The sequence below is a fragment of the Mustela erminea genome, chromosome 8, assembly GCF_009829155.1.
Source record: "Mustela erminea isolate mMusErm1 chromosome 8, mMusErm1.Pri, whole genome shotgun sequence".
Lineage (NCBI taxonomy): Eukaryota > Metazoa > Chordata > Mammalia > Carnivora > Mustelidae > Mustela > Mustela erminea.
In genome coordinates, this window is record NC_045621.1 from 28,341,825 (window position 1) to 28,368,830 (window position 27,006).

A 27,006-nucleotide genomic window follows, 5' to 3' on the forward strand; every position below is an offset into this window, starting at 1 on the left:
TAAAATCGCAGCAGGTGATTTCTATGAAATTGATAAGCGGATTCTAAAATCTGTATGGAAATGCGAAGTGCCAAACAGCCAAGGCAATCTTTTTTTTTTTTTTTAAAGATTTTATTTATTATTTATTTGACAGACAGAGATCACAAGTAGGCAGAGAGAGAGGCAGAAGCAGGCTCCCTGCTGAGCAGAGAGCCCAATGCAGGGCTTGATCCCAGGACCCCGGGATCATGACCTGAGCCAAAGGCAGAGGCTTTAACCCACTGAGCCACCCAGGCACCCCTAGCCAAGGCAACCTTAAATAAGGACAAAAGTGAAGTCTCCATTCCCAGATGTGTTCCTTTAACTTTCAGCCTTTTTTGTTAAGATTTATGCAGAAGTTTATTTTTTTAACAACTTTTTGTAGACATGTGTCCTACAAATAGCACATACCTGCATTTCGTTTCCTGACCTTTTCTGAAGGTTTCGTCTCTGTGCAATATTATACCGTTTGTATTTTTTATTCTAATTCCATCATCTTATTCTGATTTAATACCTCTTTGTTCCCCTTCACCTTAAGTTTTCTATTTTTAATGTCAGAATTGAGGAATGGCTATATATTCTCTGGTCCTTTGAAGTTATGCATCCTGGCTTTTAATTCCACAAATGGTCTCATATTGATGATTTTTTAAGTGGAACTTAATATTTTGGAACTGCATTTTTGACCACGAAGAAGATGGGCTTTATTTAAGTTTGACTGGCTTGGCTGCTTAGACTAGGGAATTGGTCTCTGACTCTCGTCGTCCTGAGAAGCAAGATGTTTAAGGGCATCTCCCTCTGTATAAGAAGGGGAGTCTAGGTTTGTCTGCGTGGCAGCCGGAGAGGACAGTGTTTAGGTCTCCCTCTTTGCCAGCTGCCCCTTCATTTCAATTTAGGGCTTCTGGGCCTTTCCTGGGCATGGTTCCCAGAAAATCCCTCTGCTGCTGCTGCCCTGATCAAGTTTCTGGGTCTGTTAATAATAGACAACAGTGGGGGAAGGGCCAGGATCATTATGGAAATAGGAACAACCAAACCACATGGACTGTTCCTGTACCAGCCCCCCACTCCGACCCTGTCTGCTCCCCCACCTAAATCTAAAGATCACCCTGCAGCAGGCATGTCAGCCACTCTTTGGAGCCATTCTAACCTTGTAAAGGTCTCCCAAGTGCCTGCCCCCCAAAATCAGAATGCATGATCTGAGGAGGATGGGTATGTTTATGAGAACACTTGAAAAGGAATATTTAAAGATCTGAACTCTCCCAGAAAATCCAGGAAGAATGAAAATTCCTCACCGAACCTCCAGAAGGGAAGGAAGTTTGGCAGCAATTAGGTGAGGCAAATAGAGGCAAAGCGTACATATAATCCCAGAGTGCAGAAGGCATGAGCAATGTGAGGGAGAAGCGTGGGAAACTAAGGACATGATGATGTTAGGGGAGGAGAAATGGGAGAGGAAGACGGGCTCTATTAAATAAAACATGAAGCCAGCGCCATTTAAATTTTGATGCCCCCTAATCTTTCTATTCCCCATGAATGGCCTCCCTCTTCAGCCTCCCCTCCCTGCATACTCTACTTCCTTTATCAAAACCTGCGCTCAGGCACCTGGCTGGCTCAGGCAAAAGAGCAGGGAACTCTTGATCCCAGGGTTGCAAGTTCAAGCACCATACTGGGTAGTGAGATTACTTAAGTAAGTAAATAAACTTAAAAAAAATCACAAACAAAAAACTCTGCTCTCAGGAAAATATGGAAACTCAACCAGTGAATTGTGGAAAACCAATAAAACTTCTGAAGTACCAGTTGCAAAAATTGGAAACCCTCTTGTAAAATATAACACAGATACAGAACAATACGTAAAATGTATAGTTAGGGGTACCTGGCTGGTTCAGTTGGTGGAACGTGTGATTCTTGACCTCAGGGATGCAAGTTCGAGCCCCATGTTGGGTGAAGAGATGACTTAAAAAAAAAAAAAAAAACTACTGGAGCACCTGGTGGCTCTGTTGGTTAGGCTGTCAATTCTTTCTTCTTCTTCTTCTTCTCCTTCTCCTTCTCCTTCTCCTTCTCCTTCTCCTTCTTCTTTTTTAAAGATTTTCATTCATTTATTTGACAGACAGACATTACAAGTAGGCAGAGAGGCAGGCAGAGAGAGGAGGAGGGGAAGCAGGCTCCCCGCTGAGCAGAGAGCCTGATTCAGGGCTCGATCCTAGAACCCTAGGATCATGACCTGAGCTGAAGGCACAGGCTTTAACCCACTGAGCCACCCAAGCACCCCTGGGCCATCAATTCTTTTTTTTTTTTTTTTTTTTAAGATTTTATTTATTTATTTGACAGAGATCACAAGGAGGCAGAGAGGCAGGCAGAGAGAGAGAAAAGAGGAAGCAGGCTCCCCAATGAGTAGAGAGCCTGATGTGGGGCTCGAACCCAGGACCCTGGGATCATGACCTGAGCCGAAGACAGAGGCTTTAACCCACTGAGCTACCAGGGCCATCAATTCTTGATTTCAGCCAGGATCATGATCTCAGGTTCATGAGACTGAGCCCTGCATTGGGCTCCACACTGAGCATGGTGTCTGCTTGAGTTTCTCTTTCCCTCTCCTTCTGCCCCTCCCCCTTCTCCTGTGCGCTCTCTAAGTAAACAAATAAAATCGTTTTAAAAGTTACTTTTAAGGGGCGCCTGGGTGGCTCAGTAGGTTAAAGCCTCTGCCTTCGGCTCAGGTCATGATCCCAGGGTCCTGGGATCGAGCCCCGCATCAGGCTCTCTGCTCAGCAGGGAGCCTGCTTCCTCCTCTCTCTCTCTGCCTGCCTCTCTGCCTCCTTGTGATCTCTGTCAAATAAATAAAATCTTAAAAAAAAAAAGTTACTTTTAAAAAAGAAAGGAAAATGTATAGCTGAATAAGTTACAAAGGGAAGACCCTCGTTAGCATCCGGGACTAGAAATTAGAACTTAGCCAGCTATTTCAGCAGCCAGCTATGTGCCCGATCCTATCACAACTCTCCCTCCTTCCAGAAGTAACCACAATCCTGACATTTATGGTAATCACTTAGGAGGATTTTATTTTAATGGGACTAAAGGTTTAGCTATAAATAATCACTAATGGTCAAATATTAGGCACTCAAAGGGTGTTTGGGGGAGCCCGGAGTGGTAGCCAGATCTCAGCACACTTAAAATCACATCATTTTGTACAGTTAGTTCCCTCTATGCCTAGATTAAAACACACCTCACTGGAAAGGAGGCACAGAAGTCCAAGTCCAGGGCTGTGCCCCGTGCACTCAGCTGCCTGACTCCCATCCACTGGGCCAGAAAGCTCCATACCCCACAGTCTTTCCAAGGCAGAGCAAAAGTAGGTCCCAGCTCACAGTACTTGGGAGAGGGCCAGGGACTATTCGTCTCTGCTGCTGACATGTGAGCCTAGGACGTTGCCAAGACTTCCCTGGGTCTTGGTCTCAGTGTATAGTACGGGGCCATAATGAAGCCTTTTATGATCCCCTATAGTCCTCTCCTAACTTGCTCCCCTGTCCTCAATCTTGGTTTCTGTTTCAGCTACCCGCTCGTTCACCTTGCAAGAAGCTCGTCACCTTTCTTTCCCCCTGGGTGTCTTTCCAATCTTGTGCCCCACTTTTTGCCCTTGATTCTTACAATACCACAGGTCCACGTCCTCTCTACACACATCTTTATGAAGACATACACACGTCCTTGCACACTGGAGGTGCTGAACAAACGTTCCTAGAATGCATCCATGTAAAGAAAGACCGAATGAATTGTTTCATGCATGAATGTATGTATTCCTTCAATATTTAGCAAATGCCCAAAGTCTACGGAGATACTAACCTGTCCCTCTACCCTCTAGGATTATTCTCCTCCCTTTCTCCTCAGGTGCCTCCTTCCCCATCCTATTTCTTTTTTCCTTCCCCTGTACCACAGAGCTAGACCGAATTCTCCGCAAGGCAGGATGCGGAGACACAGAAGCCGGCCGGTGGAACAGACACCCTGGAGAGGAGCCAGATGAAATAAGGGCAAAGACAGCTGTGTGACATGCAGGGAGAACCCGTGCAGAATGAGAAGCAGTGATTCATGGAGCGCTGCAACTCAGACACTCCTCCGGCTTCACTCTGAGAGCTACTGCAGGATTGGGGTCAATGAGGGCTGGCATCAAGACGAAGGGCAGCCTGGCTTCTCCTCCCTTAATCCTTGTCTACCCACCCCTCCCCCAGTACTCCCTCCCATTGACCAGCGTCCTGGGCCTTTAAGAGTTGGAAGGGCTGGACTGAGGCGAGAGCTCTTACCTCTCCCCTCCCTTCTCCTTCCCTTTGGCTGCAAGTCCGCCAGTCACAGCAGCAAACTGCAGTAGAAAAGGGGAGGAAGCCAGCGAGCCAGCAAGAGAGGAGAAAGAGAGCCCAGCTGGGTTTCCTCGTCCCACAGGAGAGAGCATCGCACAGCTCACAGACATAGGACCGCTCTCCTGCCCACGGTAAGGGCCCCGAAGGCTCTGACCAGCCTCTGCTCCAAACTCTGCCCTGCCTGAGTCCCTAACTCTGTCTGCCACATGCTTATCCCCACCCTGATTAAATTGTACCCCAGACACCTTAGCCCTAACATGTCTGCAAGGCTCCCACGTTTTGGTTCTCTCTAGCCCTCTGATTTATAGTTTCCTCCTGACTGTGGCAGTCACCCCTTACATGGGGACCTCTTAGCTACCGCTCACAAGCGAGCCCCATCCTAGTAAGGGAAGATAGAGATTGGAGTAAGGATAGATTCATTAACAGAATGTTGAGGATTCCCAAAGACCCAGGGAAGACGGTAGAGATTTCCTTAGAAAGAGCTGGGGTTTGAGCTCTGTACTTGTTCTTAGCCTGCTCCATGGGCTGGGACAGTTGGTTGGCATGGCCAAGGGCTGTGCTGGGAAAAGCACCTGCTTCTAGTCCTGATTTTGCCACGCTAACCAGCTATGTGACTTTGGACAGCAGCTTCCTGATCTGTGATAGGAATTTACGGCTTCCCAGACTTGCATGTTGTCATAGGGGCTCTTTTTTTTTTTTTTTTTGTTAAGATTTTATTTATTTATTTGAGAGACCGAGATCACAAGTAGGCAGAGAGGCAGGCGGAGGGGGGCGGCAGGGAAGGAGGCTCCCTGCTAAGCAGAGAGCCTGTTGCGGGGTTCGATCCCAGGACCCTGTGATCATGACCTGAGTAGAACACAGAGGCTTTAACCCACTGAGACACCCAGGCACCCCAGGGGTTCTTTTTTAAAATAAATATTCCTGAGGTCCCTCCTGGCAAATTCTGATCCGGTAGATTTTGGGTGAGGCTAAGGAATCTCTATTTGACCTAGGATTTCAATATAGCCAGGAACTTCTGGATTCGATGAGTTATGAAAACAAGAGTCTTCAAGCTTTAACCTCCTGAAGGCTACCTATGACCGGAGCCATTCTGTCTTCTTTATATGGATGAGGTCACCCAATAATCCTGCTCAGAAGCAAGAGAGTAGACATAATGATTCTCTTCCTTCCTGCCCCTTCAGAGAACCCTGAGACACCCCGAATTTCACCATAATGTCATTGGCACTATTGGCAACTCTGCCAAGGTCCATCTCTTACAGCCACCTGTAAGTTGAGGACCAGATCTTACTGAGCAGCCCCGGCCACTTCCCACCTTACTTTGTGTCTTTTCTCTCATGTGTATTATAGAGGTCATCATCTGTGTCCTTGAGGATCTCCACATTCGCGTCCAGGAGTGAACAGTTAAGACCCAGTCTCATACTCTCAGTCCTCATCCTCGGCCCCTCACCTCTTGCTCTTGCTCCCACTCCCGGTCCTTTGTTCCTTCTCTCCCCACTGCACCTGCGTCACCATCCTCCCCATCCTACCTTCAGACACCGGAGGCAACACCAAGACCTAGAACGCCTGGGTTCTAAGTCGCATTCTCTGGACAGTGTGTTCAGTCCGTCTCCTAGGATACGGGGGAAGGGAGGCTGAGGGCAGGGGTGTGCTCCTGTGGGCCCTTCTCCCTCCTGGATCTCGGGCTCAAAATCCCCACAGAGGACGAGAACCCGACCTATTGGGAATTAGAGGAGGAAGAAAAAGAGGAAGAGGTGAGGGAAGAAGGGGCGGGGAGAAGGATAAGGAGAGGAGAGCACAGAGAGGCTGACAAGTGAGCAGATGGGATCAGGAGAGAAGAGTGAGCTGGGAGAAAGGAAAAGAAAAACACCAGGATGGGAAAAGGAGAGAAATGGGAAGAGAGGAAAGAAAAGCTATCAAGTGGGGCATGGTGGGGGCTGAGAACGACAGAGGCAGGGAGACAAAATTATCCATGTCCCTTGTTGGTTCTTAGCCCTGCTCTAACTGGCTTTCTAAGTTTTCCTTTGGAAAGAAAGGATTTTCCTCTTTTTTTTTTTTAAGGTTTATTTATTTATTTTAGATAGAGCAGGAAGAGGGGCAAAGGAAGAGGGAGAGACAGGCTATCAAGCAGACTCTGTGCTGAACATGGAGCATGATGTAGGGCTCGATCCCACAAGCATGAGATCATGACCTGAGCCGAAACCAAGAGTTGGTCATGCAATGGACAGAGCCACCCAGGGGCCCCTAGAGAAAACCCTTTCTAAGGGCAGGGCCTTCCTGAGATCTCTGAGCTAGTCATAAGGAACCGTGGTTCTGGTCCCACCTCTACCACGTAATTCCTTCAATGGCTCTGGCACTTCAGCTAATCTTTCTAGCCCTTCTGTATAAAAAACGAAGTCCAGGTCTGACATTCTGTGGCTCCCTGAGTTGAAATTGGCCATCATATGGCCACCAGTCACCTGGATCTAGGTTTAAAATAGTGAGTCAGAAATGGGAGGAGGATTGGAAGAGCACGTGCCCAGTCCTGGGGTTGGAAGAGTTTGGCAAGGATAAAATAATTTTCCAAGGCTTGTTTGAGAGGAAATAGGCTCCAAAATAGGGGTGTCCTGGCACTGTGAGCGGAGGCATCCCATGTTTCAGGACACAATTGTGAGGTTCCTAGGTCCAGGTATAGGGGAAGGGAATTCTGTCTTCTCCCAGGGCCGAGATCCAGCCCATCCCACGGTCCCTATGCCCCAGATACGGAGCTGAAATTCAAAGAGGAGATAAAGCAGGTTGTTGGCAAGAGGATTGGAAGAATCCCAGGCTTCCCCCTGCCTCTGGAGTCTGGGGACCTGAGACACTTAGGAGAGACCTGTTAGTTGTCCTCATCCAGTTTTTGCAAGCTTTGGTCGCCAAACTACATCACCAGCCTGAAAAGGGGAGCTGCGTTTCTGCCTCTCATGAAGTACTCTGGGTCCCTTCATCCATCCAGAGGCTTCTTCTGGTCTCACCCAGGCTCACTATATTCAGCCTCAGCCAGCAAAACCTTGGCTTTTTGGAACTGTCGCAGGGTTCTGTCTCTCCTGAGGGTGCCTTGAGTTATCTTTCCCACTTAGGTACAGACTGGCTCCCAACATTCCCCTCTCGCTCTGGGCACCTGTGTATTTGCTACTCCTTTGAAAGCCTTCTCTAGTTCCTCCAGTCAGGGGAACTGTAGTTTTAGTGACCTCTACTTTCTTCCTAAAGATTTAGCCACCCCTGGGTGACTTGATAGGCGCTTCCAGCTAAAGAGAGGCGGGGGAGCCCTGAGATGCTGTGTGACCCCAGACAAGTCACACCACATTTCTGGACTTCCCGCTTTTCATCTGTGAGACCAAGCGAGTGGAACCACACCGTGTTCTAAGAGAGCACCAACTGAATGATGACTTTAGAAATGCTTTTCGTGTTTTAGATGCTCACCATTGTCAAAATGTAAACTTATCCCTTAAAAAACGCAGCATCTCTATTCGAGTGCTGTTCCTCTGCTTATGCAAAGCATAGAGCTTTATGTTTCTTGCGCTTTGCTTCATCCAGAACGATTTGGTCAAGAGTTGATGATTTCCTAGAGGGCACAGCTCGAATCAATGTGGCTACATATCGAGCCTTCTGGCTCTTTTTTAAAGATTAATTAACTAATTAATTTATGAGTGAGTGAGAGAGAGAGTGCGCACAAGCTGGGGGAAGGCAGAGGGAGAGGGAGAAGCAGGCACCCCACTGAGCAAGGAGCCCAATGCAGGGGTTGATCCTAGGACTCCAGGATCATGACCCGAGGTAAAGGCAGACGTTTAACCAAGGCAACCACCCAGGTGTCCTCTCTTTTGCCCTTTTGAGAGCAGTTTGTTGTTACCTACTAGGGCGACTTAACCAGGTCCTAAATGAGCATGTATCTTAATGAGGGCTCTGTTCTTCAGGAGGCAGAGAGAACTTGAAACTGCATTTCTAAGACTATGTAGCTTACCCGTCCATTAAGCTGTTGGGAGCAACTGCTAGGCTAAGGCATGTAAAGCGTGCCTTACTGTGGGAAGGCAAAAGAAGGTGGCTTGTGTAGCAAGTATGGCACAAGGGGTCAATTTCGAGGCAAAAGCAGCACTCTGCCTTGGCCCCTCTGGTACCAGAGGTGGGAGGGTCTGCACGGGACCAGGGAGAGGGCTCCCAAGATACAGCAGCTGGAGTGAGCCCCGTGGAGAAGAGAAGGCTAGGATATAGAGAGATTCTAGGTTCTGAAAGGGCGCAGCCAGCAAGATGGTGGTCCCTAATAATCGGGAGCTGAGGGGTGACTCGGGGGTTTTGGGCAGAAAGCCCTGCTACAACCCTCTGTGGAGATGACTATGGAAAAGAGCAGACTCTGTGGGATCAGACATTTGGCTTTAAATTCTGAATTCTTATGTGATCCGATGCAAGTTTTGTAGCCCCTCTAAGCCTCAAAGTCATCGGACTCAAACTAGATGTACAAAAGAGCTAAAGACTATGTGGATGGGGGCGCCTGGGTGGCTCAGTCGATTAAGCGTCTGCCTTCAGCTCAGGTCATGATCCCAGAGTCCTGGGATTGAGCCCTGCATCAGGCTCCCTGCTCAGTGGGGAGTCTGCTTCTCCCTCTCCCTCTGCTTTCCCCCTGCTTGTGTCCTCTCTCTCTCTCTCTGTCAAGTAAATAAATAAAATATTTTTTTTTAAAAAAGAATAGGTGGGTGAAGCTCCTGGCTCCTCATGGGCTGTCAGAATGCACAGGTTTCCTTCTCTTCCTCCTTTGATCTCTTATTCTAAGATCCCCAGTATGAACCCCGAACCCTACGTTCCTCCTTACTCCTCCAGGTGACTCCGGCACCAGCTGGTGGAGCAGGGGGTGATGGCGTCTCTGATGCAAGGCCGTGAGTACTCCAGTGGGAGAGGAGGCTTTCAGGAGACCGCCCAGGGATGGGGAGGCGGGGAGGAGTCTGGACCCCTGGTCAAGAACACCTCCTGGGCCCTCCACCTTTCCCGCCGGCTGCCCAGCCAGCCCCTTCTTCTCCTGGCCCAGGGCTGCCCATCAGTGAAGACTTGCTGCTGATGCAGAAAGGCACGCTGATGCGCAAGGTGAGGTCCAAAAGCTGGAAGAAGCTAAGATACTTCAGACTCCAGGATGACGGCATGACGGTCTGGCACGCCAGGCAGGCGGGAAGCACTGCCAAGCCCACCTGTGAGTCATGTGGATAGCTAGGCACAGGTGCAGTGGCGGGGTTGGGGGAGCCGGTGGGGACTGGACCCTAAAGAGTCCAGCGGCTTGAGAACAGGGGAGGGACGAGGGTCCTATGCTGTGTCCTCATGCTGTCCCTTTTACATCTACCTCTGAGCCTGTAGAGTGGGAATTACAATAGTACTTGCCTCTTAAAGCTATTTATGAAAATTCAATCCATTATTGCACATAAAAGGCTTAGGAGGGTTCTGGCTCAGAATAAGGCTCAGGAAGTCCTAGGTTCTTTTTTGTTATCATTATAGTGAGAGCATGATCTCATGCATCAGACTGCCCGGATCAAAGCTCTGGCTCTGCCACTTTCTAGCTGAGTGGCTTTGGACAAGTTGCATTAAGCTTTGGTTTCCTCATCTGCAAAATGAGGACTGAACAGTTCCTACCTAGAAGGTTACAAGGACTCGGCAAGTTAATGTACAAAGTGCCTAACATGTCACCTGAAGCCAGGATGCCTTTCACAAATTAGCTATTATGATGAATATCATTTTTTAAAGATTTTATTTATTTATTTGAGGGAGGACAAGTAGGGGAGCAGCAGGCAGAGGGAGAGGGAGAAGCAGACTCCCCTTGGAGCAGGGAGCCCAAGGTAGGGCTCGATCCCAGGACCCCGAGATCATGACCTGAGCCAAAGGAAGATGCTTAACTGGCTGAGTCACCCAGGCGCCCCTATGGTGAATATTTTTAAATATCATAAATGCAGCACAACCTTGTGTATCCTCTTGGCCAGATGCTTTATGCCCCCTCTAAAAATGTGATCACAGGACGCATTTGAGAGAGTCCACTTTAGAGACACAATCAAAGCTCATGAGCCCCAGCACCCTGCAGCTGAGGAAAGGGGGTGGGATAATTTCTCTGGCTCTTTCCTAGACATCTGGAAAGAGGAGGCCCTCAAGCCTGGAATGGGGACATTGAACTTGGACATACCATGTTTTGGTGTAACTGCTTCTACCTTTAAGTGTGTTTCCATCCATCAGTCACACCAGGGGTCACCAGGTGGACTGGCCATAGATGGGACCATCCCTTATTTCAGACGGGGTGCTGAGGGGTTAAGTCATTTTGGTCTGTGTCACACTGCCAGCCAGTGTCCTGAAGCCAGGTCTTGCCGCTCCCAGTGCAGGCCCCTTGCCAGGCTGCCTCTGAACATGGCAGTGACTCACAGGGAATCCTGAATCCCAGAGATCTGCCTCTCCCTGTACTCTGTCTTTAGGGGTTTCATCCTGTGGAGGTTGGGGTTCCTCCGACCCTTCGCCCCTGCAATTTGGCAGACTCTTGTCCCCTGTGTCCCCCCGTTTCCTCCCTGGCAGTCTCGATTTCTGATGTGGAGAGCGTGCGGGAGGGCCAGGAGTCCGAGCTGCTGCGCAGCCTGGCGGAGGAGCTCCCCCTGGAGCAGGGCTTCACCATCGTCTTCCATGGCCGCCGCTCCAACCTGGACCTGGTGGCCAACAGCACCGAGGAGGCCAAGATATGGATGCAGGGACTGCAGCTTCTGGTTGACTTTGTCACCGGCATGGACCAACAGGAGCGGCTGGACCAGTATCGGCAGGATGGAGTCAGAGTGGGGGGCTGGAGGTCGCTGAAAGAGCCAGATGCCACAAGGCTAGAGATAGGCGGGGGTGTACTGCACTGGGCGGGGGGTGGCTAAGAGTCTGGTTAGGGTGGGCAAGGGCACCTCAGGCCACTGTGAGGCAGAGGACATCGAAGGCGTAATGGAGGCTTGGGATGCCGAAGGCATAACCAGGCAGAGGGTGGGCAGAAATCTGGCCTTTCAGGATGGGTGGAAGGGACGTGAGAGGCAAAGGACCCAACAAGGTGCTGATCTTGAGAGCTGAGCAAAAGATCCCAGTGGCATGAACTATGCCAGGACTAGGAGGCGGAACTTCATGGTGTTGACTCATTCAGGCTTCCTAGATTGTATTTACCTTCCATGCTAGGTCTTTCATTCATTTTTTTGTTCCTTCCTTCCTTCCTTCCTTCCTTCATTCGTTCACTGTCTATGAAGCAGAAGGTATCAGGCACTGTGCCAGGCTTTCGGGGTGAAAAGATGAATGAGACTCAGGTATTGTTTTAGTCAGTGGAGAAAAGGGATTTGTGTGAATCATCTAAGTACCCTGGAAGTGAACTTCCAGTGGACTGAAATTACTTGTGGGTATTCAAAGGAAGGAAAAACATTTAATTCTAGCTGAGAGAGTTCTGGGAAAACGTCAGGGAGGAAGTTGCATGTAAGCTGAGCCTGGAAAAGGAGCAGAGCTTGAAAATAAAGAAAGGAGGGAAAAAGGCTCTCCTGCCTGAGGGAACGGCATGAGGAAATGCTCAGAGACATCAAAGGACAGGAGGGAGGACATTGAAGAGCAGGAGGGAGAGTCTGGCTTAAGTAAGGGGAAAACAGAAGTGTGTTGAGAAAGGCTGTAGGGGGGCCAGCTGTGTGGGGGCTGTGGGGATGAAGACCTTCAATCTAGGTTTAAAAATTTGGGCTTCTTTCTGTAAGCAATAGGAAGAACCCTGCAGGCATCTGAGCCATGCAGGGACAAGATTATTCTGGAAGCTAATATGGAAAATGCACTGACATGGAGGAGACACTTGTAGCAAAGCTAGGGAAGACGATGCCAGTGGATGAACAGGCACACACATCTGCATACACAAACACACACCGTGCTTTGGCCTTGACTCGCACCTGGATGGCTGAGTGACTGGTTCCAGCGTGGAGATAAGAACCAGGATGGCCGGATGAGTTTCCAGGAAGTCCAGCGTTTGTTGCACCTGATGAACGTGAAAATGGACCAAGAATATGCCTTCCAGCTTTTCCAGGTGAGTCTTTTTTGGGGAACGATCTTCAGAAGCCAGCCAAGGCCATGTTCTCACACAGCCCGATGTAGGTGAGCCTATCCAGCATCACTCTTTATTGAATCTCTCCTATATGCCTTACCACTATGCAGAGTTCAATGGAGAGTGTAGGGCATGGTTCTTACCCTTCCGTCTTCTGAGAAAAATGATGCCTAGACTTATGAAGGGGGAACCACCATATGTTACTGTGTCAGATCTCAAGGACCCCTCTGTCCATGACCAGAACTTCCTAGGTGCCTAGTCACAATGGAAAAGTCCCACCGGAATGTGAATGAAATAGGAAGAGGGATCTTTAGACCTTTTAGGCACTTGCTGGGGCATTTAACCCTTTCTAATTGAAATTTTTCTCTAGTAGCAAATGGTAAGGCTGCCATTTTGTTTTTTACTTACCAAAGCGGCTTCTATGAACACAAAGTGTCAGGAGCCCTGGGAGAATTTTGTGGAAACATGTTTGTACCCACCTGTCAGCCAGATGGCCATACAATGTGCTCTTAAAAGGAATTTTCCACCATCCTCTAAACCCTCACTTGCAGGGAGCAGACATGTCCGAGTCTGGGACTCTGGAGGGAGAAGAGTTTGTAGAGTTCTATAAGGCGCTGACTAAGCGTACGGAGGTGCAAGAGCTGTTTGAAAACTTTTCGGCGGATGGGCAGAAGCTGACCCTGCTGGAATTTGTGGACTTCCTCCAAGAGGAGCAGAAAGAAGGAGAGCGAGCTTCTGACCTTGCTCTGGAACTCATCGACCGCTATGAGCCCTCAGATAGTGGTAAGAGGGTTAGGGCGGAGGGGCACTGGACATGTGTGAGGAGGGGGACTTTAGAAAGGTCCAGAGATAAGCCACCTTCTGCCTAACTCAGGGAGTGCTGAGCCCCACCCCTACCTACCCCAGCCCCTGCACAAGCAGCTTCCCTCATTCAACCACTCCCAGGGAAGGAGACCAGCAGCTTCCTGCCCAGGTAAGACAGGAGTCTCCTCCATAACACTGTATCCTCAGAAGGAAGAACATTCCATAAGCTCCCTTTCCTCCATAATGCTCATGCTCCACTTTTAGAGTAAGTTTGTCCTTATGTTTACGTTTGCCCCCAGTGGAAAAGGAAGGTCCTTGGTCCTCTCCCTTTTCGTCTTCATAAGCGCCTGATTCCTTTTCTTACATCTCCCTTCATGGTTTCTGTTTGCTGTTTCTTTAAATGCTGGCTCCCTGCCCTTTCTTGGGCTTTCTCCAAATTCTCCAAGTGGTTCTGGAGTGGCTAAGCCCCTGGGCCAGGAAGCTAGTTAGTCTGACTGAGGCAGATGAAGAGGAGGCCAGTCATCTAGCTTCAGCAAGCACAGCTCAAATAGGCCCTCTCTGTCTTCAGCACTTTCTCCTTGTTCCTTCGATAGACATCACCTTGCCCTCCATCCCCTTCAGAATGAGAGGAATTTACATTAATAATAAATGATTTACAAGGTACTTTCACATCACTTACTTCCTCTAGCCCTCACTATAATCTTGTAAATCGAAGGCACAATCCTTATTCAGCTTCTGCTAAATATCCCATTAATGTGCTAACATCTTTACATGTCTTTTCTCTTCTCATCCTTCCAAGGACCAGTTGGAGTGGCTTCTGTTATTAAGTCAGTTGTGCCAAAGAGGAAAACTCGGATTTAGAAAGGTCAAATGATTTGTTCAAAGCCAACAGCTAATGAGAGGAAGAATTGGGATTGAAACCCAGGTCACCTGACTCTTACCTAAGAGCTCTGTTGAGCATGCGAATTAGAGATGAGACGGATGAGGGGCACCTGGGTGGCTCAGTGGGCTAAGCATCTGCCTTCAGCTCAGGTCAAGATCTCGGGGTCCTGGGATCTGAGTCAGGCTCCCTGCTCAACAGGGAGTCTATTTATCCATCTCCCTCCGCTCTTCCCCCCTACCCTTGCGCTTGTGCACTCGCTTGCACACTCTCTCCCTCTCAAATAAATAAACAAAATCTTTTTTAAAAAATATTTCTCAGAGAGAGCACAAGGTAGGGGGAGCAGCAGGCAGAGAGAAAAGCAGGCTCCCCACGGAGCAGGGAGCCTGGTGCTGGGCTTGATCCCAGGACTGAGGGATCATGACCTGAGCCAAAAGCATACACTTAATGACTGAGCCACCTAGGTGCCCCAATATATAAAATCTTAGAAAGAGATTGGGATGAGATGAATGCGAGCTGGACAATTGACCCACGTTTCCTAGGTCTCAGCTGCCACTCCTTCCATTCATTCATTCATTCATTCATTCATTCACTCACTACTTCAGCTGATGCTTCTTGAGTCCCTGTCATGGGCCAGGACCTAGGCTCAGCCCCAGAGATACAGCAGAAGGTCTGACAAGAACGCCACCAAACAGAAAGGGTTGGAATCACTGATTCCAGATTCTATGTCTGTGCTCAGGGAAGAAAGGGGGCCGTAAAGCAATCATTTCAGAAAAACAAATAGAAGAGGAATGCATAAAGGTTAAGAAATAAGATCTTCTCTCTCCAGCGCAGGACCCAGTAGACATCAGTTACTTTTATTCTGCCGTGTGCCCCTTGGTGTGATGTCCCCACCCCTGCACTCAGCTGTCAGGTACTATAGTCTGGCTGCAGGGAAGGTCTCCTCCAAGGGACCTGGGCTCAAGGCCCCACTGTGCTTCTTACTAACTGAGTCATCCTGGCCAAGCTGCTTAACCCCACAGAGGCTCGATTTTCTGTTTTGTAAAACACTTGGTGACCAAATGAAATGACAGGCATGAAAGGCATCCGGCAATGGTGGGTTTACTCTCGCAAGTTAAGTCCTTACTGTTAAGAATGAAACTTCCTGCCTGACTTCCGGCCGTTCTCCACTATCTGTAGGCCTTGTCAAAGCTGGAGCGACGAAGCTGGGCATTGGGGTCGAGTTGTTCCACCTCCCAAGGGCCCCCCATGCTACCCCCGGCAGCAGTGTTCCCCTCAGTGAGATTGCGCAGTCCAGTGGGATGGGCATAGCTCAGACACCTGCCAGCCGGGGTTCGAATCCCAGTTCCTCCAGTTACTGGTTTTATTCCCTAACCTCCCTGGACAGATTCTATTCTATCTACCTCATCACGTTGGCGAGAGCATTCAGAGAGACGCTGCATGGGGTGTCCCGGGCACGGAGCAAGTGCTCAGTACTTGTCGTTATTGTTGGTATCATGGGTGAGGGCTATGGAAGGAGTGACAGGGCCCTGCCCTCAAAGGGCCTAACTCAGGCCCTTTGGGCATATTATAGTCCAGGGATATATCAGACAAACACTCTTCAAAACATCATACGGGAATTGATGCTAGGAAGAAACCCTCAGGTTGTAGCTGGCAGCGGCTACACAGCTCAGGAAATGAAACACAGGTACCTTGATTGCGTTGCTAAAATTCCTTGACTTTGTTGGTCTCGGGGCCTCAGTTTCCCCATATATAAAATTAGCCCTTTACACTGAATACTATGCTGTCCCTTACGCTAACCATGAGCTCCATGTGACTATTTTTTTAAAGTTTTTTAAAAAGATATTTATTTGTTTATTTATTTATTTGAGAGGGAGAGAGGACTTGAGTGCGGGCACTCACATGAGCAGTGGGAAGAGCAGAGGAGGTCGGGGAGAAACGAGCTGACTTCACGCTGAATGCAGAGCAGCCTGACATGGGGCTCAATCCCCCAAACCCAAGCTCATGACCTGAGCTGGGACCAAGATGGATGCTCAAGTGACTCAGCCCTCCAAGCGCCCCTCTGTGTGACTATTTAAATTTAAATTAACAAGGTGCCGGGTGACTGTACGTGAAGCCTCCACTCTTGATTTTGGCTCAGGTCATGATCTTGGGGTTGTGAGAACGAGCCCCGTGTTGGGCTCTGTGCTCAGGACAGTCTGCTTGGGATTCTCTCTTTCCCTCTCCCTCTCCTCCTCCCCACCCCCACTCTCGCACATATGCGCACACATGCGTGTTCTATCTAAAAATATGAATAAAATCTTATATAAGATAAAGGTAAATTATCTAAAATTGGGGCATATGGCTGGCTCAGTCGGAAAAGCACACGACTCTTGATCTCAGGGTCATGAGTCTGAGCCCCATTTCAGGGGTAGAGATTACTTCAATGAATAAATAAGTAAAAACTTTCCAATATTTAATGAATTAATTAATTAAAATCAAAATTTTAAATTCAGTTCTTCAGTCACACAGCCACATCTCAAGCACTCGATAGCCACACGTGTCTAAGGCTAGCGTACTGGACCGCACAGAAGAGAATGTCTCCATCATTGCATAAAGTTCTATTTGGCTACCACTGAACTAGAATGGTCTTCATGATTCTTCACGTGGCTTTAACTCTCCCTGAGGGTGGGGATAATTGAAATGACAGATGGTGGGTGGGGCACATTTGGCATCTGGAGGCCAGGAGTGGACGCCATCTGAAAGGCAGGACCCTGGAGAGGGGCAAAGTGAGGGCTGTGCTTGAGGGGTGCTGGGATGCCCTTACTCAGAGGTTCTCATTGTAGCCTTCCCCTACTCTGCACCTCAGGCAAATTGCGACACGTGCTGAGCATGGACGGTTTCCTCAACTACCTCTGCTCGAAGGATGGAGATATCTTCAACCCAACCTGCCTCCCGGTTTACCAGGATATGACTCAACCCCTGAACCATTACTACATCAACTCCTCTCACAATACCTACCTCGTGGGGGACCAGCTTTATGGCCATAGCAGCGTTGAGGGATACATACGGTGTGTGGGGAGCAAGGGGGAAGGGTTCCCGCTCATGAGAAGGGACCATCTGTGTTGTCAGTGGATAACAGGGATCAAAAAGATGTTGTGGAGGGTTTGGGGCTGAGGGTCCCTGGATTCCTGAGAGACTTGGAGGAGACGTTGAAGACTGACAGGAGGGTAGTACTGAAACTCTATGGGTAAATGGAGCTTCTTTCTCTTTCATAGGCTGTGAAACTCTTTTGGAACTCAGAGGTCCTGACAGATTTATTTTGAACAGATGAAGAAACTAAATGTTACATGGAAGGCAATAGAGCACAGAAGTTAGAAACATAGGTTCTGGAGTCAGACCATATGAAGTCAAATCTTAGCTGTCTCACTTGGTGTTCTTGTTCTAAGTATTTAACCTCTCTGGGCCTCAGTATCCCCATCTGTGAAATAGGGATGGTAACAATGCCTATTCTGTCTGAGTTGTTGTGAGGATTAAATGAGATAATCCATGTGCTAACAGCCAATAAGTGATCACTGCTTTTACAGTGATTAATCATGGATTGGGTCAAAGAGTCAAGATAATCTCTGTGGTGGCACCAACTGACCTAGTAGCTTCAGGGTATAGAAGATGTGTGGAACATACTTTTTCTGCCCTAGGATGTCTAGTAGAGAAGATAAAGTATAAATTTACTGAGAGTTTGAGGGGAATCTGGCTGGCTCAGTCGGTACAGCATGCAACTCTTGATCTTGGGGGTCATGAGTTCAAGCTCTACATTGGCCATAGAGCTTACTTTTTTTTTTTTTTTTAATTTGATAGAGAGCGAGAGATCACAAGTAGGCAGAGAGGCAGGCAGAGAGAGAGGGGGAAGCAGGCTCCCCACTGAGCAGAGAGCCTGAAGTGGGACTGGATCCCAGGACCCCAAGACCATGACTTGAGCTGAAGGCAGAGGCTTAACCCACTGAGCCACCCAGGTGCCTCCAAAGAGCTTACTTTATAAACAAACAAACAAATTACTGAGAGGTTGACTAAGTCAGATGTTGCAGAATGCCATACAACCAGAACACCAGAAGCATCACAAGGCAGTACGTGATGCTGAAGGAAGATCGTGAGTTGGAGAGGGTAGGGGGTGGAAGTAGCGTGAGCCATAGCAGTATCCCAGTGGACAGGGAAGGGTTCACAGAGATGCAGCTTGCAGGGGTCTTGGGGACTAAGTGCCAGTGAGCACTTTTCTCCCCAGAGTGGGAGAAAGTCCCTAGACAGATGATACGACCTTGATCTCTCTGTCCCTGGGGGCTTGGGGTTCTTGCAGGGCCCTGAAGAGGGGGTGCCGCTGCGTGGAGGTGGATATATGGGATGGACCTAACGGGGAACCTATCGTTTACCATGGACACACGCTGACCTCCCGCATCCCATTCAAAGATGTCGTGGCCACTGTGGCGCAGTACGCCTTCCAGGTAGAAGTCCCAGGATGGGCGTCCTGGAGAGGGAAGATGATCTGAGGGAAGAGTGGCTGCCTCTGGATCTGGAAAGGGTAGACGAGTGTGGGGGAGGCTGTGTCAAATGGCAGAGACGGACAAGAGACTTTAACTGGGAAACATCAGACAAATATTGAGAGATTGTGAATAAGGGTTGGATGTGTCACTAGTAGTTAGTAGTCCTAGAGGTAATTACTAGGGATCAGTGACTCTTCTAGTCACTGTCACCCTTATGCTTACAACTGACACAACACCCTACACACTGACAACTGTCATCCATCTCGGAGAGGGTGGATAAGGAAACAGAGGACGTGGTGGGTAGGGCTGGGGGACAACAGGAGTCTGGAGATGAGAGTGTAACATGAACACATAATCAGGGGAATGGCCTAGCCTTCCCACTCTGAGCCTAAAAGCTCAAAGGTCCCAGAAGGACCTCGGAACAGCTGGTATAGGTCTGAGATTTGGGATCCCAACAGTGATTTTTAGATGTGGGGTGGTCCCCAGACCCAGTAAGACCTCCTTGATACCCAGAACAGGGTCAGAGGGGTTTGCCAATCAGGGTACTCTGAGTGAGTCACCAGGGGAGGTCTAGAGAGGAAGGGAGGTTCCATATTTTGAACCTCTGGCTCTAGCATTCTCTCCCTTCCCCATCAGACATCAGATTATCCAGTCATCTTGTCCCTGGAGAACCACTGCAGCTGGGAGCAGCAGCAGGTCATGGCGTACCATCTGACCGAGATCTTGGGGGAGCAGCTGCTGAGCACTACCTTGGATGGGCTGCTGCCCACTCAGCTCCCCTCGCCAGAGGTAGGCACCCTTGTCGGCCAGCCCAGGCTCTGCCGTGGCTTCCATACTCTCCCACCCTTGCCCCTCCATGCCCCTCCTGTTCCCTCCTTCTCAGCCCTCCGTGGACCATCTTACTCTTGAATATCCTTGGAAATGATTTTACTTCTCCAAAAGTCCAATTGAAGACAGAATGGTTGATAGGTTTTCTAAATTTTAAATCAATTATTTTCTTATTTCCTTTTTCAGTGGAATTATCTTGTTTTTTTTTTTGTTTTTTGTTTTTTTTTTTCCTGATGGCTCATAGGTGTATATATATTTGCACTTCTAAGAACGCTTGGGGTCATTTTCTATATCCCTTTTATATGTCACATACAATAGATACTATGAATGTCTTTTCATGTATAATTTTTCCCTTTTAGTAGCTCTGTGGGATTCCATTTTCTCTTGTGAACCATTATTTATTTAACCAGTAAATAGTAAACATTCAGGTTATTGGTAATTTTTCACTTGTACATATAGCTTTGTCCATTTACAGCTGCCCTTCTTCTTCTTTTAAGAGTTCTTTATTTGAGGGACACCTGAGTGGCTCAGTGGTTAAGTGACTACCTTCGGCTCATGTCATGATCCCAGGGTCCTAGGATTGAATCCTGGATCAGGATCCCTGCTCATTGGGAAGCCTGCTTCTCCCTCTCCCATTCCCCCTGCTTGTGTCCCCTCTCTTGCTGTGTCTCTTTCTGTCAAATAAATAAAGTCTTTTAAAAAAGAGAGAGATCTATTCGAGAGAAAGAGAGAGCACAAGCATGCAAGGGGCGAGTGGGTAGGGGCAGAGGGAGAAAATCTGAGACGCCCTGGTGAGCATGGAGCCTGACACAGGGCTCGATCCTGAGATCATGACCTGAACCAAAATCAAGAGTCAGATGTTTAACCAACTGAGCCACCCAGGCGCCCCATTCACTCTTTCTCTGAGACGGATTCCTAGAAGTACATTGCTGGGTTGAAGAGTACTTGTGCTGATATTTTGGTTATTACTGCCAAGCTGCCCTCTGGAAAAAAATACCAAGTTGCACTCTGACCAACAGTAAGAGAAGGACCACAAATAACTTCAGAAGTATGATGATTCACAGTGACAAACGTGGCAAAAAAAAAGGTCAAGTTAAAAAAAAAAAAAGTCTAGGGCACCTGGGTGGCTTAGTGGGTTGAGCCTCTGCCTTTGGCTCAGGTCATGATCTCAGGGTCTTAGGATCGAGGCCCGCACTGGGCTCTCTGCTCAGTGGGAGCCTGCTTTCCCCTCTCTTTCCACCCGCCTCTCCTGTGTACTTGTGATCTTTCTCTCTGTCAAATAAATAAATAAAATCTTTTAAAAAAGAAAAAGAAAAAAGAAAAGTCTAGGGGTGCCTGGGTGGCTCAGTGGGTTAAGCCTCTGCCTTCGGCTCAGGTCCTGATCTCGGGATCCTAGGGTCAAACCCCACATTGGGCTCTCTGCTCAGCAGGGAGCTTGCTTCCCCCTCTCTCTGCCCTCTTGTGATCTCTCTGTCAAATAGACAAATAAAATATTTCAAAAAATAAGATAAAAAAGAAGAGTCTATATTTTCTTCTTTTGAATTAATAGATATGATTTACCCACTTTTATTGGGGTTTATACTCTTTACCAGTATATAACAAGTTTTTAAATGTTAAAGACATTGGTGCTTTGGGAAAATTCTGTTTTGCAGCCTTTGCTTTTGGATCATAGCATCTTCTGCCGTATGGAGGATTTTAAGGTTTATGTAGTCAAATTGGCCAGTCTTTTGTATGTCTTCTGAGTTATGGATGATAACAGGAGATGTCCTATTTCTTTTCTTTTCTTTCTTTCTTTCCTTTTTTTTTTTTTTTTTTTTTTTTTTAGAGAGAGAGAGTGGGGGTTGGGTGGCAGAGGGAGAGGGAGAGAATCTCAAGCAGACTCCTCGGCAAGCACGGACCCCAACACGGCGCGATCTCAGGACCCTGAGATCATGACCTGAGCTGAAACCAAGAGTCGAACACTTAACCAACTGAGCCACCCAGGCGCCCCTCATCTCCTGTTTCTAAAGGCTTTCCTACTTTAAGATTATTCAAAAAGATTCTGCATTTTCTTCTAATACTCTTATGTCCTTTATATTTACATGTAAATTTTGAATATGGGCAGAATCTCTATGTGTCATATGTGAGGTATTTTTTATTTTGTGTTTTCCAGTTGGATAGAGATGTGACGAGTTGGCTTAATGACAGGAACCCCTACTGTATGTATCAGGCAGCCACCCCGTGGGGACTCTAGCCCACTCAGGTCTTCTGCCTTTGAGATGGTCCCGTGAGAGCACTGGGAGCCGCAGGGCCCCTCAGAAGGGTCCCAGAGCAGATAGGGAAACAAGCGCCTTCATTTCTATCTCCAGGAGCTTCGGAGGAAGATCCTGGTGAAGGGGAAGAAGTTAAGGACACTTGAGGAGGATCTTGAGGAAGAGGAAGAGGAGGAAGAGCTAGAGTGTGAGCTGGAGACGGAGCAGGAAGCCGACACAGAGCTGGAGGCCCATCTGGAGTCTGAGTCCCAGGAGTTGAGCCCGCGCAGTAAGGACAAAAAGAAGGAGAAGGTGCGCCAGGAGGGTGGTCTTTCTGCTCTGGCATTTGGTCAGTCTGTATTGTAGATGGCGTTCATGTGTGGAGAGACCAGTGAGCCAGGCAGGGTGTTGGGCCAAGGAGCAAAACGCCCCTTGCCCCCAGTGAAAGAAGTATAAGGGGGCATGCGTGGCATCACCATTTACTATCATATGGAGAGAGATGGCAGTGGCTTTCCAACTTCTTTGGGCCACGGAATGGTTTATGACTGAACTCTTACATGGGAGCTCTGTATACAAAAGGGATCAAAGCGGAGCCATTCCAGCTGAAGCACCCATTTGGTCTCTCCTGAGTCCCCCGTTGACTCTTGAGACATCTTTGTACTTCTCCGTCTCTTTAAAGGCCAGTTTGAAAACCACTGGTGTGTGCGTGCATGCGCGCATGTGGTTGTGAGAAAGAGAGAGAGATTGTGTACCCGCACTATTGTACTAGGGGCGTAGGGCTTACTCAAGTGACTGCTGTAACCGCATCTGAAATGGGCTTAGAGAAGGTTTCTTGGAAAAGGTGAGTCTGAGAAGGGGCCAGAAGTAGCCAAAAAAAAAAAAAAAAAAAAAAGGAGCAGAAAGAGTTGGGGAAGGGGAAGGCTCTGAGAAGGCTGTGCCCAAGTGGCCCAGCTCCCTGTGGGGAAGGGGTGCCATTGGTGGGACAGCCAAGATCCTGGTTAGAAGTCTGCCTTTCTCGTTCTCATGCTTTTCCTTGACTTAGCTAACTTCTAGCTTATCCTGTCCTCTCTGGGGCTGTGGTGTCTAGCCTGCTACCATGTCCAGGGAAGGAAATGGGAATTTAAGAGAAAAATGTAGAGATATTATTCTGGGACCCTCACATCCTTCCAGTGTGACTTCCCCGGCCATTTGCATACCTTGACATAACTGTCTGGGTTCATGAGCATTTTGACCAAAATACACTATTAATGGTTTTTTAAAAGGCGAGAGGTAAGGAGGACACCTCTCTACTTCGAAATAATCATCGAAAACCTGTTACCCAGAAAGTAACAGTAGAGCAGACCCTTTAAGCCCAGAGGCTGAAACCGATCCCATCAGGTTTCAAAGGACTGCCTTTATTCCCATTCCCATCCCCAGGTTGTGATGTGTCCGCTGTTTTGTCCGCCTATCTGTTGTGAGGTTATGGTTCAGGCTCCTATTTCCAAGGCTGGGTCCCTTCTCTTTTCCAAGCAGGTGAGGCAGGAGGGAGAATGCAAAGGGGAGGCAGTGGGCAGAGGCTTAGGTTGGATGGGGTAATTCAGATCCTGGCCATCGCTCTTTTCCTCTCGGCTCGTGGAAGGTTCAATTCCATTTTCCTCTCTGTTTTCTCCTCTTCCAGAAATCCAAACCCATCTTGTGTCCATCCCTCTCTGCTCTGGTTGTCTACTTGAAGTCTGTCTCATTCCACAGCTTCACTCATTCAAGGGAGCACTACCGCTTCTATGAGACCTCCTCTTTCTCTGAAGCCAAGGCCAGAAGCCTCATCAAGGAGGCCGGTCAGGACCAAAAGGGAGAGCCAGGGAGGGAATTGGGATGGGTAGGGTCAGGCTGCTGGGCAGGAGGACGAGTCCCAAGAAAGAGGACCAAGGACCTAAGTAGGGATGAGGGAGCTAAGCGACTCCTCTGAGCACGCACTGGGACAGGAGCTCTGAGCAGCAGGGTCAAGGCTCTAGCGGGAGGAGAGATGCTCAGGAGATGCTGGGGAGGAAAGCGAAGTGGGTAGGCAGTGTACCCGAGGCCAGGGAAGTGGAGAGATCCCCCCATCGCCGTCTACCTACTATACCCTCTATGCAGGCAACGAGTTTGTGCAACACAATGCCTGGCAGCTAAGCCGTGTGTACCCCAGCGGCCTGAGGACAGATTCGTCCAACTACAACCCCCAGGAACTCTGGAACGCTGGCTGCCAGATGGGTGAGGGGGCAGCAGCAACAGGGGGGAGGTTACATGCCCCAGGGGCCGGCCAGGAGGGTGAGGGAATGCTTAAAGGGTGCTAAACTGAGAGAGAGGCCATCTATGGAGGGTGTTCCCAGCAGGCCTTCCTATACCCAATCCATCTCCTTCATTCCCTGAAAGAAGGGCTAGAGGGCTCCTGAGACGTATGCTTTCCTCCCTTTCTCCCGGGACCCACAGTGGCCATGAACGTGCAGACTGCGGGGCTGGAGATGGACATCTATGACGGGTTCTTCCGCCAGAACGGTGGCTGTGGCTATGTGCTGAAGCCCGACTTCCTGCGTGATGCCCAGAGCTCCTTCCACCCTGAGCGGCCCATCAGCCCTTTCAAGGCCCAGACCCTCCTAATCCAGGTATTGCGGTGAGCGAAACCGTGGGAAAAAACCTGGGCGGGGGGGGGGCAGGATGGAAGCAGGGGGTCGAGGCAGTGGGGCCTGGTAGGGACGCAGCGGGTGAAGAATGCCTCAGCAGAGGCAGGCGAGCCGGTGAATGGTGGGGATTTGGGAACCAGCTGCCTAGGTTCGAACCTGGTCACTACTTGTGTAACTCCGGGCAAGTTCCTGAACCCCAGGCTCCTTCCCTGCAAAGTGGGAGGAATGCTAGTCCCCCTCACAGGGTTGCTGTGACAGGTAATCTAAAAGTACCCAGGGCAATGCCTGGGGCTGCGTCCAGGCCCGAAAGGGTTTGCTGAACCTACCTTCTTTCAAACCTTGTTCAATTTCTACTCTGGTGGATTTTAAATCACACATAGGTTACTAGAGGAGCATATATTACTCCAAGCCAGAGGCTAGAGTGCCCCTCCCCTGGCCCTCCCCACCACCCTTGGGGGTGCACCCCTCCCCCCCACCCCCGGCAGTGTAAGAGTGAGCTGGAGTGGGGCTGAGCTGAACAGGAACCAGTGAGTTTCCAGAGTCCTGCTTGCAGATCATCAGCGGGCAGCAACTCCCTAAGGAGGACACGAGTAAAGAGAGGTCCATCGTGGATCCACTGGTGAGAGTGGAGATCTTTGGCGTCCGCCCAGACAAAAGCCGGCAAGAGACCAGCTACATAGAGAACAACGGTGAGGCTGGGCTGGGCGGTGCTGAGCTGTGCTGGGCAGGGGTGAGGGGGGTGGTGGTGGGAGTTAGGTGGGAGGAACATGGCTGTTTCCCTACCGCACTGTCCTCCCTGAAACACAGTCCCTGTCCCCACCCCCTCCCACCTCCATGGGAGGCAGCATGTAACAGGACAAAGAATAAGGGCTTGGATGCCTTCAATCTGAATCCTGGTCCCTTATTTGTGAGCTCTGGTGACCTGGACAAATTGCTCATCCGCTCTGGGCCGCAATCCCCTCACCTGTGAAATGCTGATCGTGGGGAAAATTGCGAGACCACAAGGGGACACGCCTAAAGCAAAGAACCAGCAAGGTCGCTTCCTTCACTCCCTCTCTCCTCCGCCCTGCCCCAGGGTTTAATCCATACTGGGGGCAGACGCTGAGCTTCCAGGTCCTGGTGCCCCAGCTGGCCCTGCTGCGTTTTGTAGTCGAGGACTACAACCGGAAATCCCGGAATGACTTTATCGGGCAGTACACGGTGCCTTGGAGCTGCATGCAGCAAGGTGGGCCGGTCCTCCCATCCCCCCACCACTGCCACCGCCACCCTGGCCCCGGCCGCCCTTTAACGCCCTCCTCCCCACTCTGCAGGCTACCGCCATGTACACCTGCTCTCCAAGGATGGCATCAGCCTCCACCCGGCTTCCATCTTCGTGCATATCAGCATCCGGGAAGGGCCGGAGGGGGATGAATCCTAAGGTGGGCCCTTCTTGGGAAGGGTGGGTGCACTGGCTTGAGGTAGTAAGAAAAACCTGGAAGGACTCTCCCGAAAGCAAAGAGAGGTGGTGAAAACCATCGTTTTGGACTGTGCATTCCTAAGCACAAAAATTACCTCACTCTTCCTAACAAGCACACCTGGGGCCTGATTTTTCACTCTCTCCCCTTTCTTCGTTTCTCCACGTCTGTGGTATCCTTTCTGTCCCCTTCCTTCACATACTCTCTACTGGACTTCCTTCTTTCCTCTTGCCATAGGTTCAATCCCCTGCCCAGATCTAGGACTAATCTCTCTCGTCGGCCCTGGCCCAAAGGCTGGCTGCAGCTGGACAGCCCGAGTGGGGCCTGGACCAGAGGGACACAAAGAGGCACTACCCCCTCCACCCGAACTGCCTCAAAGCCCAGAGCCAAGGGAAAGAGAAATCGAGCCTCAAGGCTCCCCAGGCAAAGGCTGAGGGAGGATGGCAGACCCCCAAGACCATACGACGACTTGTGAGAGAACACCGCACAGCCCCGAGTCCCCACTGGACTGCTCTCTCCTCTCCCCACCTGTGACAATAGAGCTTTTCTACCCAGTTCGGCTTGAGTATGGTCTGTTGGTGGGCAAAAAGAGGAGGCATGAAGCTTGGGGGACACTTGGGGAGACCGTTGGGGCAGGGAAGGAGTGGAAAAATAAGTGTCCAGCCCCCCCCGCCCCCCACCGCATGTGCTACATAGAAGGGTACAGAGGAAGTATGGCCTCCAAGGACGAAAGGAGGAGACAAAGGGTTACATGATCCACACCCTCCCAAGAGTTTGCCTGGAACAGTCCCAGTTTATGCCTACCGCTCCACTATAATTATTAAAAGTACCTTCTGTCATTTCCCCAGTGTGTCACAGTTTCAATGATTGAGCATACGGTCACTGTGAGGAACTCACGGAATTCTGGATTACAGAGTCTCACCGGCCCCCTTCCCTCAAGTCCTGCGCCTTTCCCACTGTCTTGTGATTTAACTCCTGTGCAGCTGCTGGGCCAGGCTGAGGATGGAGGCAGAGGACGGAGGCCGAATTAAAGCTACTTCCAGGGGGAGGCTGACTGCGCGGCCTGCAAGTAGACCTCGGGGCTCAGAAATAAGGAGCAGGGCAAGGGCCAAGACAGGCTCCAGGGCAGAGAGAAGGCAGACCCGGGAACATTTCGGAATCCCTCGGTGAAGATGGAAGGAGACAAAGGAGAGGCAGAGGTGTGATAGGGAACCGGCCAGAGCGAGAGGACAGCCCGGCTGTGCT

The 27,006-nt window shown here is 49.6% G+C and overlaps 1 protein-coding gene across 3 annotated transcripts; it reads left to right on the plus strand.

Moving 5' to 3' along the window:
* Positions 1-2,963: 2,963 nt before the first annotated feature.
* On the plus strand, positions 2,964-26,919 carry PLCD4 (phospholipase C delta 4). Of its 3 annotated transcripts, none has more exons than XM_032354811.1 (16): positions 2,964-4,477; positions 9,174-9,229; positions 9,379-9,537; positions 10,893-11,121; positions 12,264-12,393; positions 12,963-13,194; positions 16,944-17,145; positions 18,426-18,570; positions 19,246-19,398; positions 21,786-21,980; positions 23,326-23,482; positions 23,781-23,897; positions 24,117-24,289; positions 24,861-24,996; positions 25,383-25,725; positions 25,999-26,919. In XM_032354811.1, exons 2-15 carry the CDS (start codon positions 9,208-9,210, stop codon positions 25,715-25,717), a joined length of 2,385 nt encoding a protein of 794 aa, XP_032210702.1. In that variant the 5' UTR covers positions 2,964-4,477; positions 9,174-9,207; the 3' UTR covers positions 25,718-25,725; positions 25,999-26,919. The 3 variants fall into 3 exon arrangements, with proteins under 3 accessions (XP_032210702.1, XP_032210701.1, XP_032210704.1); XM_032354813.1 differs by having other exon boundaries at positions 2,966-4,477; positions 25,383-25,532; positions 25,618-26,919; XM_032354810.1 differs by having other exon boundaries at positions 25,383-26,919.
* The last annotated feature ends 87 nt before the right edge of the window (positions 26,920-27,006 follow it).